Genomic DNA, 15,171 nt, shown 5'->3' with positions numbered 1-15,171 from the left:
TTGGAATTCGTAGCTCCTACAGTTAAATATTTTTTTAAAATAATTATAAATTTAAATCAGACATTCTACTGATAAACAATTTCTTCTTAACCTTTTTACTTAATAGTTTCTATTTAAAATTACTAAGAGGAGTACATAAGATAATCAAAGATGTCTATCAACAATATATTTAATAAAAAAATATGAATTGTAATTCTGAGGGGAATTAAATTTTTTAATATAAATAATTATGATTATAAATATTAAATAGGCTTTTCAAAAACGAAACTCTCACAATTATATGATGGACGCTCAAAATGAGATAGACGTTTACTTCAAAACTCGAGAATTGATTAAATTTTTAAGCCATTGGAAATGCGGAACCAGTTCAGACATCATTGGTGTCAGTCAATCTGAATGGTATAATAAGGTGGCAATGAAAAGCTATTTTCCCAAGTGCATAGTTAAGCTTGCTGTGGATATGAACATCAAAGGCTTTTGGCCACCTTCTGACGTTAACTTGATTATAGCTTGGATTAAAGATCTTAAAAAAGTTGGATATACATTTCCCACAATGATAAGTCTTGCGGCTGACGCAATTCCATTCAGCGCGAACAAATTATTGTGCACTAATGAATGGCAAAACTTTGATTATCAATTAATCCCAAAGGAATCAAATTTCCCATTACCAAATATGATGTTCCATTCTAAAAAGGCAGGCACCTTAGATTTCTTGTCAACTCGTAAGGTTTACTGGGAGCGCCTCGGCAGTTTAAATACCTATGAATACTTACCCGGCGTACTATTAATCGTGATAATTGATTCCGTATATACTCTTGATATAATATTTCTCAAAAATTTATATGTGTATTATGGCAAAGCTTTTACTAACACCCTATTCTGCGTCCATCGTGGTTTCGGTATAACATCCGAAAATATATGGGAGCTATCACATATAGGGGTTTTTATAATCTTTAACGATTCCTCGAACCTGTTCAACGATTGTATTTTTACAGTCTCGCAATTAGGTTTAAATCACTTGATACATTTTGTAGTACCCTATAAGCCATTGATCAAATATTGGAAAATTCCCAAACATGTATTCGCGAACAAAAACAAAAAATACACACTGATTTTTCCTCTCTCCGATATTTCGTATAACTCCAGTTTGTGTCTAAACTCTCAAATGTCGCATATCGACTTGGACCTTATATTGATTCAAGAAGGAGATCCTAAAAATAATTTGACAATTCTACAAAATAGTATAACTAACAATTTAAATGAATTTGACCAAGGATCCTACCCTTATTATTTAACATGGGTTAATTGTTTATCTAAGTTATTTTACATTTATAAAACTAAAACTTTCGAAGATGGTAACCAAATAATTTTGAGTTATATAGAAAAGAATATATTATTTCAAAGTTTTTAACTATTTAACGAATCCCTTACCAATAAATATTTATTTTGATAAATCTATTAAATTTATTTTATAAGTGCAAAATTTTCGCAATCGTAAATATATAATGCAATGTTACTAATTTATGTTATATCAATATTTGTAGATATGATTCAACAAAATGTATACTACAATTTAATAATAATAAATTACACAATAGATATATATCTGATAACGTGTATAATGGCCGTTAAGATGCAAAAATATTTATGAAGGCAGTTAAAGATGAATTGGTAGAGCAAAAATTGAATCAAATAACAATCTTAATTATATATTTAATACAGAAATTTGTAAGATAAGGCCACTTCCCGACATGTCGTTTTTTTCAAGGTTTCTTATAGTACACTTATTCAGTAAAAAAAAAATTATATAGTAAAATAATTTGTCGAATAAATTTTTTTTTGTATTTTAAAAAATTTTAAAAGGCGTTACCCAGACGCCATTTAACTATAATAAATTATGAATGGAGTTTTAGTACCATCGATTGGGGTTAAAATTTTTAATCACACCTGCAACAATTTTATATTATTTTAAAGAAATAAAATTATGACAAAAAATAAAATATTAAATTGGTCATTTTGTAAAGATTACTTAAAAAATTACTTAAAATAATATTTTACGATATTGTTCACTCGAGTGATTTTGAATTCTTTAGGATTTCATACCATTATGACTAATGATGCTATAGAGAAAATGCTCTTTCACAAATTTCTTATAAAATTTCATCATTTATAGTGCAGAATCTAGAAAAATAATTCTCCAGGAAAAAATCCCCGTTTTTTAACATATTAAAAATGAATATAATATTAGAAAAAATTCTAAAAATCCTCAAATAATATATTTAAAAATTTTGAGAAAATCAATTCCGGAGAATTATTTTCTAAATTATTGGGGATTTTTTTTCCAAGGAATTAATTTCGCTTACAGTGCACTCAAATTGAGCGTTTACGTTTTGCCCTAATTTTTTAATAATATCTATTGCTTAAATTGTAGTTGCCTTTTTATCAATATCGTCGATTTAAAATTTTAAATATGTTCTAAAAAAAAGATTTGTTTTTGAAAGTTATAATATCGTATGCCTTCTTATTTCTTTAATTTCTAAATATTTTTAGGATATAAGTAAGTTATTTATTTTCCATTTTATATAATATTAAAAAGCAAACCTATTTGTGTTTTTTTAAAATGGTTGCTAGCGCCAAAAGGTAATATCAATTTGCACGAGGCCATTTGAAATGCATTATTTGCGCTTGCAACGCAGAGTTTAAAACTCTCAATTTGTGTGTACTATTATACTTTTGTTGCGTCAGTTATTTTCTTCCTGTTACTTTTTTATTTTCGGACTAGCCGTTTTCTTTAATAGAAACATAGTTGTGAAATATCAAAATTTTGGGAAAAGATTATAGAACTAATAAATTGCTTAGCCATTTATCGTAATACGGAAATAAATAGTAAGAAATAGTCAGCTCCTATATGATCGCAAGGGGATAGGAGTTATTTGATTCCTTTGTTTACAGAGAAAAATAGGGGTAGGCATTCAAGGGAGTAGGATAGGGCAAAGTATGAAAACAAGTAACAAAATAATTGGTAATAGGATTTTTTTTTTATTTTAATGGTGAAGTAAATTTTTTAATCATACTCCACATATTAAAACAGTTTTACTTTTATATACACTTTAAAAAAAGTAAGCATTATCGTTACTTGTTACCTTGAAAAAAAGGAACAAGTTCTATTCAAATAAAAGTAGCGCGTAAAAAACACTAAATACTATGTATAAATTTTATTTTTTTCTCCATAGATAAAAAAAATTATACAAAAAATAATATATTGTAAGGTGAGTTCTTTTAGTGATAATTTTTAGTTATTTTTAACAATAATTGATTTTCAAAATTTACAGATTAACAAGAGCGTTTAGTACTCAACATAGCTTTCGATGTGGTAGACACATGATCAACTGGTGCTGAAGATGAGAGGATTGTATTATAGTTAATAAATAAAAATTTTAATTGGGGGAATTTATTAAAAATATTTAAAGAAGTACTTTATTTTTTAAGAAATCTTATTAGATTTAATAGGAATTTTCATTGCGGATTCCCTTTATCATTATCATAAATTAAATTGTTATATTTTTACTTTAATATGTTATTTTTAGACTTGAGCTGCTGGATATCGAACTTTGCCCTTAATTTTTTTTTATTTGTGTAAAAAATGTTTCATACCGGGGATAGGGCAGAGTTAAATCAATTTTACTTGAAAAAATGATTACTATTGATTGCCTTGATTGATTCCATATTAATTATATTAACAATCTAGAGAGTATAAAATTCAACAACATAATAAATAAAATAAAAATGAAGAACTTTGGTTGTCAATCTGAATTAAAAATTCATCTTAAATTATTTATAAAATTAAAAAGATATGTACAATAAAATAAAATATATCTTTTCCATATTTTTTAAGAAAAGATTTAAAGTAACGTTTTGTGTTACCGTTACTAAATAAAGAAACTATTAATGAATAGCAGTTCTTTTCTCAAAAAATGAGGTTAATTTCATAGACGTTACCTTACACCACTAGTAACGACCATTTGATTTATACCAACCAATTAATTGTCATTTCTAAATTATGATGCCAGGAAGGCATTCGATTATGCTTTTGCTGAATTAGTTCAATTTCTATTGATAATATTTATAAATGATAGCCTAAGGAATTTTATATTAAAATTATCTATTTATTATAGTATAATGACTGGTAGAATATTGTGCCACTAATAGGATATGATTTTACAGGGGAGGGATGGAGAAGGGGTTACTTAAATATTTTATCACCATTCTGTAACTTCACAAATAGGCTTTTTTGGTAATCTATTATTATTCATTTATATTATAATAAGAACATATTTTCATTCTTTAATTATATTGTATGTGCTAAGCACATCGCCGGGGTGGCTTAGTGATGGGTGATGAGGCTTGTAAACCAAAGGTACCACGTTCAATCCTGGAAAGGAACTAAAAATTTTTAGGTTATTCTGATGACGGGTGGCTTTAGGCATATGATATGATAGATTTCTGAACTGAAAAAGGCCACCCAGCTGAACTCGTGGGTCAGATGAAAACCATTTCTTGGCCAGCGCTAGGATGATGGGATGATGGTGACCTCGGGGGCCGTTCAAGCTCAATGACTACTAAGTTAAAATGGACTTGAAAACGATACTCCGGTGGGAGATCCATCGGGATTGATACTCCAGTGGGAGATCAGGATTGGGATATTTGTCAATGATTTGATAATTCGGTGTGAGGAATACTCTGGTCCTGGTAGGATATCTGATCGATAATGATTTTGATACACCGGTGGGAGATCAAGATACTTTGGCCTCGATAGAGATACACCGGTGGGAGATCAAGATAATTTGGCCTCGATAAAGATACACAGGTGATCGATACAAAATGAAATCGATCAGAAATACAAATATAGATTAGATAAAAATAGAAATCATGTGTAATAATAATAAAATGGAGATAGATAGAAGGAGATTACCACCAGAAAAGGCGAAAGCTAAAAGGAAAAATAAATATATGCTAAGCACCTTATGATATGTGTGCATAATAAACGTTATAATAAAATATTCAAGGGAGTATAAATTTTTTTGAATTTTGGATTTATAGAAAAAATCTTTAGAAGGGTAAGTGTATAAAAGTTTTTAGGTAGTAGAAGGAAGGAGGAAATTTTTTTCTTCTTGATTATATCCAGAGATGTTTAAGAATGAATGGAACGATTTTTCCAAATTATACATTTAATAAATATATCTCAGTGTTTAAAATTTATGGGTAATTTTTTTTTCTTTTTATAAAATATATATACTATCTCTGCTCTATAAAAAGCTAAGATATTTGAATATTCTTTTTTTTTAGGTATGCATTCACTATAAAAGTCAGAGCATTACTTTTCTGTTATTTGAACATGTTTTCTATAGGATAATCAAGATATGTTGGCGATACTCTCGCCATAAACCAAATCAAATTATCTTAATATAAATTAATAATAAAATTTTATTCATAGCAAAATTAATTAATTATATTTGTCATTGTTAATCATATTAAAATATGAATTAAAATTATCTTTTGTATTCTCAAAGTCAGTGGATCTTTTATTGTTTAAATATTCGATTAATTTTGTTTAACCTAACTTTAAAATTAATAATATATGATTCTCGAGGATACTTTAATTTAAATGTGGATCCATCATATGATATTGATTCTGGCTTTGATTTTTTTAAATTTCATATCTATATCAAGTAATTGTTAATAAAAATACATAACAATACAAAATTTTAAGCTCAGGAGAATTTGTCTCGTCCAGGTATTACAAATCAATACAACCTTCTTACAAGTCAAAAAGTTGCAATTAAACCTATAAATAATGTACTTGATGATAACAAACCTGGTATGTTTGATATTCAGAAAAATAGTTTTGTCCAACATAATTTTAATAAAATAAAAAGTAAAATAAAATCAATATTTATGAATATTTCATATGTTTAGATTTATATAATGAGCCTTTTACTTATGGCAATCCATCAAAACTAGTTTATGTTTTAATTTTTTTGTTTTTGAGTTTTGTAATATATTTTATGTGCTGTCGTAAATCAAAAGTAAAATTAATTTATATTATCTTAAATTTTCTTATATGCTAGCATGATGACAACAGAAAAAGATCCAGATTAAATATTTTCAGACGGGTAAATTATTCATTAAATAAACATTAGTGGAGGCTCTCCTTTTTTAAAGGATAATTAATTAAATGATTGTAGGCAATATTATGTTAAAAAAAATTATAGTTAGAATCTTATATGGTATGAGATTATTATTTGGACCACTGAATATCTTAGTTATAAAGGGTAAGGAAAATTTTCAGTCTCTTAATTATTCATATCTTGGTAAACTAGTTCTATATATTTTATTTTATACTCTTAACTTTATAGTGCAATAAAATTGATAAAGGAATTAAAAGTTTAAAATGATAAAAAAAACAATTATAGGAATGAGAAGAATTTTTTTTATATAAATCTGAATTTTTAGCATCAATATTAAGACATTCATTTAAATTTCATACAAGGTTGGATTATCTAAAGAGATATAATTTAGAAGTATAATAGTAAAAAGTATAAAAAGAAAATTGAATTCTAAAAACAATTTTCAAGAATAATATAAAAAAAAATCTTATACCTTACATTATTGTTGTTGTGCTACTAATATTGTATTATATTTTAATAAATATATAAACTGATTTCTCTACTATTTAATGTAAAACATCAGACTTGTGATTAGCAATTTTCAAGGGACATTTTTTTTACAAAGAAATATTGAAAAATATGTTTATTTTTTTTTATCTTGGAATGATCTTTTGTCATTTTAAATTTCATATAAGTTTATTAGAGTTACAAAAAATTGTAAAATAAATAGGGATGTAAAAAACAAAATTTTCAAATGTAGTAAACAGTGGGAAAAATATGCTTAAATTTTATTTTAACAAAATCTTGAAACACTCTTCTTGTATCTTTTTTTAAATTTTGGAAAGTATCTTGTATCCAGTATCTAAGATACATATTATTTAAAAGTATTTGTATCTCTACCAACTTTGTATTCAAAAAGATACAGATACTTTAAAAAAAAATTTTATTAGTTAATTTTAATAGTATTAAAATTTAAAATAATGTTGTTTTAAAATTTAAATGAAATTTAATCAGAATTTAGATATTTTACGATAATTTATGATATGTGACGTTGGTCGTCATATAGCATTGCTAACAATTAGAACTACCATATTTTATTTGAATCGTTTTATATCCGTCTATTTTAAAATAATGGAAGAAGAAAATAGAATAATATGTTTATATTCATCTTCAGATGATTCTCCAACCGAAAAATATAACTTTTAAATTAAGTATTATAAATGGGAAATTTTTTCAAGTACTTTAACATGATCATAATAAAATTACTGCAGAATTTAAAGAATGCCACAAATCTATAAGTGGTTCTGTGGACTCTTCATCAAATTTTGCCAAGCATCTAAAAGTATAATATATAATTATATAATAAATCACATTTATAATCATATTCATTATCATATCATATTTCCACATTCGTTGTCTGTGCCATACGATAAGTCTTATTGCCACAACAGATGTCGAGAAAGCTATTAAAGATTCTCCTAACATTTCTAAAATTCATCATCACGCAATTGTCAAATATACTAAGCTATGGAATGCTAGTAATAGGCCTAAAACTGCAGAACTTATCAAAGCAGTTTTAGGAAAACAATTTGTTACACCTTGCTGCACAAGATGGAATAGTATGTTTGATAGTCTTAGTAGTTTATTAAAATTTAAAGGCGAACTTCCTAAATTATTTCAAAAATTAGAATTTCCAAAATTAAGAGATATTGAAATTCAATATTTAGAAGAATATTGCAATATAATGTCCCCATTGGCTATAGCGATTGACAAAATACAAAGTGAAATTAACTGCTATTATGGAGAATCCTCCAATATTAAATGTCGTTAAAAAAACAAATTTAATTCAAACTAAACCATTAGCTATTGCCGTAGAAAATTCTTTAAATAAAAGATTAAAAAATATATTTAATTTTTATAATAACTTTAAAAGCGCATTTTTTGCAACTATTTTGCATCCCTATTTTAAAAATCGTTGGATTGATGGTGAAAAAGAAAAAAAAACCTTCAGGATTTGTTAATATAATTTTTAGAAGTACCACATCCAATTCTAATAATTCAATAAATGATATTGAATTAGAGGTCCTAAATTATATGAAAGAAGACAGGCGTAGTATAAATTAGTTAAATAGTTATAAATATAAAGAAATATTTATTAAATATAACACAATATTACCCTCCTCTCTGCCCCCGTTGAACGATTATTTAGCTTTGCTAATATGGTTAATAGACCAAATCGTCAAAGATTGAACTATAAATTATTTTAAAAATTAATAATATTAAAAAATAATTCTGATATATGATGCTGATTTATTATTATTAACTAATTATGCAATTATTAAAAAAAATATCGCATTATCTTTTATAAAAAATTTGTTATTTTCTACAATTTATTTTAATTTTTATAAATTTATATTATAGATAAGAAAATAAAGCTTTATATATTTTGATTTTGACAAAAAATTTTAAAAAAGTATCTTGTATCTTAGATACATTTCTAAGAAAAGATACAAGTATCTTGTATCTTATATCTTATTGAAATTTTTCTAAAGTATCTTGTATCTTAAATATAAAATTTTATAAATTATCTGTATCCGAATACAATTTTCTGAAAATTTGCCCAACCCTGGTTATTAAATGGTGGTGATAATGAAAGCTTTGCGATAAAATATTGGCAAGATTTACTTTCATAAAGATTGTAGTAGTAATATAAAAACAGAAAATTCCCCACAATTCTCCCTAAATGGTTTTTTTTTCTTAGAAATAAATCAAATATTAACTTTCTCTCCAATGATAATATAAGGGACACTTTTTCTAATATCTTTCTTTAATTCTACTAATAAAAATATTAGAGGCACTCTTTTCTAATTATTAACGTTTCTCAAATAATTTCACTAAAAATACTAGAACTCCCAATATTAATATTTTAACAAATGATTCTTTTAATATTATAGATGTTCTTTGTTTCTCTACAATTATTCACAATAATAATAATAATAAGATGTGCTTATGTTTTGGACAACAAAGTTATAATTTAGAAAAATTTTCTTCAACATAGGTCAAACTCTATTCATTTATTATTAAATAAACTACCCTATGTTTAGAATACCCCTCTTTCTAAAATCTTAATCTAGAAAACAGCAACAATTGATGTAGAGTTTTGGCTTACAAAGAAAAATTCATTTCACACAAATAATATAAGCTCTAAAATCATTGATTTTCTAGTTTATAATAATAATTTTTTAAGGGCTTTTAGCCACATTTTTGTAATGCCTGAAAAACTAAAAAAAAGTTATTATCAATGTTAATAAAAACATGAAATGGCGTTTTTTTGCATGGTGCTATTAACAATATCAAAATGATCTATTTTTACAATTTTGGACGCTTTAATCTTAGTCAATAATAAATTTTATATCCATAAGCACTAATAACATTGTTTATAAGGCGTTTCTAGATAGGTTCTTATACTTATTTATCTTAATATCTTTGAGATTGAGAAATAAAGTACGATTATAAATATGATTTAATATCAGTATAAAATAAAAATGTAAGGTGTATGTAGAATAGGCAGGTTACCCATTCACGATTAGCGCAAATTCGTGGCAGTGAATACAAAAATACAGCTATTTTTATAAAATGTATGAAAAAATTTTTGATCCGCCGGGTTTTCTAAAAATGGGCTTATCCTACTACAGGGCTGAATAATTTTTTTAAAAAAACCTTTAAACTTATTTGATAGTTTTTTTGAAAAAGAAAAATGCGTTTAAAATTTTTAAACTTTACAAAATTAATTTTTTTTTTTAAATCAATCCTTTTCCGAACTATATTATAGGAGTATTTTCATTGGGAAAATATAAATCAATATAAGATATAAGTAATTCTTAGATCTTTAGTATTAGCTAAATTTAAAGTTATAAATTGTTTGATAAATATGCTTAAAAAGTTTAATATTTATATTTTAAAAAAAAATAATAAAGTTTGCAGCCTATTTGATCGAGGGTAGGAAAGATCAGATCCAAAAGAGAAGACCAAATCCTCAATACCAACAATTGATAGAAAATTCAGAAACCTTATAGAATTTTTTTTTATATATTTTTATAATTTCAGTATAAAATGCGTTTTGAAAAGGGTTCTCGGGATATGTATAATGGATCAAATTAAATTAACCTGTCAAAATTAAATAGATCTCTAATACCCTATTTGTGTCAAAATCTATTCGGCTCAATTTTTTTAAAATAATCTATAAATAGTCCGCACTAATTATATCATATAATTTGATAATTTTATGAAATTGTTAATGATATCAATGAGCATTGCATAATTACATCCTTATATACATATTTTATATTCAACCTTATTTTTTTCTTATCGGGATTTTATATTTATACCTACCTCTTGATTCTAAAATTTATTCCCCTTATAATTAATTTTTATTCTATACTCCACTGTTTCTCATTATTTTAAATATTATTCCAAATTTTTTTAGCAAGGTTTAAATGTGTAAATTTATTATGTTTAGAAAATTTGTATATTTAATTTAAATTTGTATGATATGAGTTTAATCGTTTAGTTTTATAGTATTCTCGAAAATCTAATTAATAACTAAATAAAAAGTTTATTTATTATCCGCAATTTAAACTTAAAATAACATTTAGATCGATTCTGTTTCTTGTATTTCTGATTACTAATGCAACTAAGTCCTATCTCAATATTTAATTTCTAAACATATCTAAAAACACTTTAAAAAATAACCTTAGCAGCCTTTGTATATGGAGCTTGGGTTATTTTTTTATTTATTCACTTCTAAGATCAGATTCATCAATTTGGTGCCTATTATATATTTATAATGAAATCCACCTCTTGGCTACAATATATGTATTTATCTAGATATGGAACTTTAAATTATTTTTTGTGTCGTTTTACCGATCTAATTTTTTTTTCTCAACCATTAATATGTTGAAACTTTATATCTTGAGCTTTGAACACCTATTATCGGATCTGATTGTCCCATCACATCTATTCTTTATATCATTATAGTTGTACTCTTTTCAATAGCTTTTAGTATTATGTAGGCCATCCTAATTCTTTTATATCTATCACATTCCCTCAAATCAACTTCCTCAACCCGCATTTCTCTTGCCATAGTTTGTCCTTTACATGCCATTGACATGTTCCTATCCGCTTTTTTTTATTGCGGACTTTGTATACTTCACCGCTAATTCGCGCTAACTGTGAACGCGGGTTAAGTCTCTCAACAATTCTCTTGAATGACTGTTCTGAATCATATCTTCACATTTAAATTCTGTCTCTTTTCAATTGATAGAGATGTTGGCCGAGAAAACCGAGCAAATATTAAGATAATCGTACCATTTTAAAGCCTATTACTCCTTAATTAATACCCTTTGAAATAAACTTCTATTTATTTCTTTGCAATATAATATTTAACAAAAGCCCGGCTTGGATAAACTTTTAAAAAATATTGGGCTGGACTCGGCATAGATAAAGATTTAAAAGTCAAATTTATAAGGCTATAAGTAACCAATCTTGATTTACCTTACTAAATTTATTTTCGTTTCTTGTAAACATGAATATTCAATTTTAAACCAACTCAGAGCTCCATTTTTTTTTATGTGCCTATTTTAAAAAATCCAAGGTAACAAACATAATGTTTGGTAATCGGATATCCAATACACATAGACTTTCAATCAGACTATTTAAATTACTTGTAATCTAGGGTTTACAAAAATAAACTAAAAATCGAAAAAATAATTATTTTCAGTTTATTTTAATAAATCTAAAAACATATCTTGAAACTTTAAATTTGTGACCTTTGACAAAATACTTCATACATGTCCTCCTATTTTGTTAATTGGATAAAGAAATATAGCACATTTATTTTAAAGTAGTTAGGTAATATAACATTAAATTATAATTAAACATTAATAGCTTATAACTATTATAAGGTATTGTATCAATTTTTTTAAAAAAAAGAATATAAGTAATTAGTACAATTCTCGACTTCATTCTACCGCTGTAAAGGGGGTTCTCCTAAAACTGATTCATCAATTATATGTCTTAAAAAGTTTTCGTAGTTAAATTCATCCGATGTTTTCGACTCCTTGAATTTCAATAGTTCTGGTTCAATCACTGCTAATTCCTCTTTCTCTCCCAATCTTTCACCTTTATAAATAATTTTTTTATTTTAAATTTATAAGGTTTTAATATTCATTTTCTCTTAATTACACATTATGATTTTTATTTTACATTGCAGCTTGGGATCCTAAAAAAAATATTTAAAAATGCCACTAGATAATTTTAAGGACTGCATTTATTACGCTAATAATGGCTGCCTAAATTAAAAATCAAATCTCCATGAATTGGAATTTTTTTTTAAACAACTTTAGGTGACATAATTTCTATAAATATTATACTTACTTTTTACAATAGATTCTTGCAAGTGCCTATTTTTTCCATATAATATTTTTTAATTATATTAACCCGACAAACCAGAATTAAAAATTAAAATAAACAAATTGATAATTATGCAACCCCCCCCCCCCTCACCCTCCTCCTTCTGAAATAAAGATGTAAGCAATGATTGTTTAATCTTATAGTACATACCTAAACTCTTCAAAAGATTTTTGAATTGATACAATGTGACCGTGCCAGTTTTAGTGTGATCAAAAAGGCTCATGCATCTTATAAACTCTTCGAAAGCTGTTGTGCTGTCTAATTCACCTTCAAGCTCATTAATTTCGTGAATTATGGCCAAAAACTTCTTGAAGTCTACCAATTTAAGTTCTGTAAATGCATGCATATACGTTTTAAATATATATTTTAATAAATATTATTTAAAAAGAATAATATCATAAGTCTAACTTTGATATGAAGGCTTAATGATTTCTATATCTTTTAGGCTAGGATTTTTTCCACAACCTCTAAAAGCTTCTTCTACATATTCCACCGGAATTGAACCGTCTTTCTATCATTTATGATATAATAATATTTTTGAGGGCATAAAATTCATTGATTTAAGTAATTTAACCAAATAAAGTTTGTAAATATAAGACGATCATTTGTAATAAATTAACGATAAAGAGCGAGATATTTAGAGGAAAGACTTAAAATTTTCCTATTTTTAATTTTGAGCTTAACCTGTAATGTGATGTTCTTGTTTCCGAATGGAAAAATTAATATTGAAGTATATTAGAAAGAAGCTCCATTGCCTATGGGTAAAAACTGGGAAAAAAATTAAAAGAATTATAGATTAACTTCCTTACCTATTACAACCTCAACAAATGAAAGGAATTTTTCAACTTTGTGACGTATAAAGGCATTTTATAAAGTACCACAAATTATTCTGCATACTTGAACATTATTTAGGTTATAAAATATTAGTAAATTTACATCGAAAAAAGGATGAATTAAGAAAGTTTTACCCCGTCCCCCCACCCCTTCACAACCAACTAATTGCAAAAGGTAATCATAAGGGAAATAAATATTACCTGACGCTGATAATATGAAAACACTTCACGAATTGATTCGTCGTTTTTATTTTTAGACATTAGAAGTAATAATTGTAACAATCAAATTGAATTTTAATAATAGCTTTCAATTAGAAATATATATTTATTTTATTATTCCTACTTTGGAGATTTTAAAATTGGATATATTAATTATTCATTATTATATAGTATTATTTATAGTTTGCTTTATTAAAATAAAAAAGGTTTATATATCACTCCGACTTAATATATAATAAAAAAACTAATATGTTTTGGTGGGACATTATTTTTTTTTTTAAAAAAGAATGTGTGAAGAAATTAAATTTTTTTAAAAAAATAAACTTATAAAACATTTTTAGTACAGTATAATAATACTTTTATAAAAACTTTAGAAAAAATTTATATCCATTCAACCATTTCAGAATTATGGAGATTTAAAACGAAGGCCTGATTCATAAAAAAAATTAACGGGAGGGATTGGGATAATGACATTTCTAGCATATCCATATTTTGCTTAATTGTTTTTAAAAAATTTTGCTATTATAATTTGACTTTTCCCTAATGTTTATTACATATCTAATAAATTTACGGAACGCGCTGAATGGACTCTAATTTATCACCTAATCGACATTCAAAGGGAAATCGAAAATAAATATCACAGCTGACCTAAAAATTTGGCAATCTAGCTGATGTAGCACAGTTATTCACATTGTCACAGATGAAAGACACAATTTGTCTGATTTTCTTTAGGTAAATTTACAAAAAATATGATTATGGATTTTCTTAAGGGTAAATTGTTCTAATATTAAACTGCATCATCTCATATTATATACTAGTAACAATGTAAGAAGATGTTCGAGGCAATGATAACTTTTAATCCCTCCCTCTAGATTGTCATGTTCAGGGAGTAAAATTGCTCACATTCCTTAACATTTTTGGAGCCTATGAAATAAATAGCTACTATAGATCAACAAATTTTATACAAACCTAATTTCATCGTCTTACAAAAATCTGGCATAATATGTTTTCGTCTGAAAAATTTAACATATTTTCAAAATAGCTTCTTTGTTATTTCCTAAATTTTATAGTAATTTTTTTTGAATTTAAACAATATGCATCTAATAATCATATGATTCAATTTTATTATAATGATGCATGATTTACATATATTATAATAATATTTCTTCGGTTTAATCGTCAATAATGATGTGAAAAAACGCAATAAATCAAACTATATTTTAACAAAAATTTTGAATTTTGAAGAATAAAGTAAAATTAATTTATTATCATAGTGTATTATGGTTTTTATACATATAAATTTAGATGTTTCATATTTATATAGTTTGATAAAACATAAAAATTTAATTATAGGAAACTTATTGTATTTTTAAAATTTTTATAATGATTCACAGTTACAGTTGATTAATCCATATTTAACTAGATAAAATTCTCTTCTTAAATAACTATTATTTAATTGTGGTTTCTAACTATTTTATATT

At 25.5% G+C, this 15,171-nt stretch overlaps 1 protein-coding gene across 2 annotated transcripts; it reads left to right on the top strand.

The window, feature by feature from the left end:
* Positions 1–5,646: 5,646 nt before the first annotated feature.
* On the top strand, positions 5,647–10,718 carry LOC135924562 (uncharacterized). Of its 2 annotated transcripts, none has more exons than XM_065459630.1 (5): positions 5,647–5,729; positions 5,771–5,878; positions 5,977–6,086; positions 6,129–6,173; positions 10,145–10,718. In XM_065459630.1, the coding sequence occupies exons 1-5, from the start codon at positions 5,666–5,668 to the stop codon at positions 10,241–10,243; spliced, it is 426 nt and encodes a 141-aa protein (XP_065315702.1). In that variant the 5' UTR covers positions 5,647–5,665; the 3' UTR covers positions 10,244–10,718. The 2 variants fall into 2 exon arrangements, with proteins under 2 accessions (XP_065315702.1, XP_065315701.1); XM_065459629.1 differs by having other exon boundaries at positions 5,771–5,935.
* Positions 10,719–15,171: the final 4,453 nt, after the last annotated feature.

Source organism: Gordionus sp. m RMFG-2023, chromosome 2 (assembly GCF_954871325.1).
Source record: "Gordionus sp. m RMFG-2023 chromosome 2, tfGorSpeb1-WG-v2, whole genome shotgun sequence".
NCBI lineage: Eukaryota > Metazoa > Nematomorpha > Gordioida > Chordodea > Parachordodidae > Gordionus > Gordionus sp. m RMFG-2023.
Note: the sequence above shows the minus strand (reverse complement) of the source record. Positions and strands in the feature narration are given on the sequence as shown.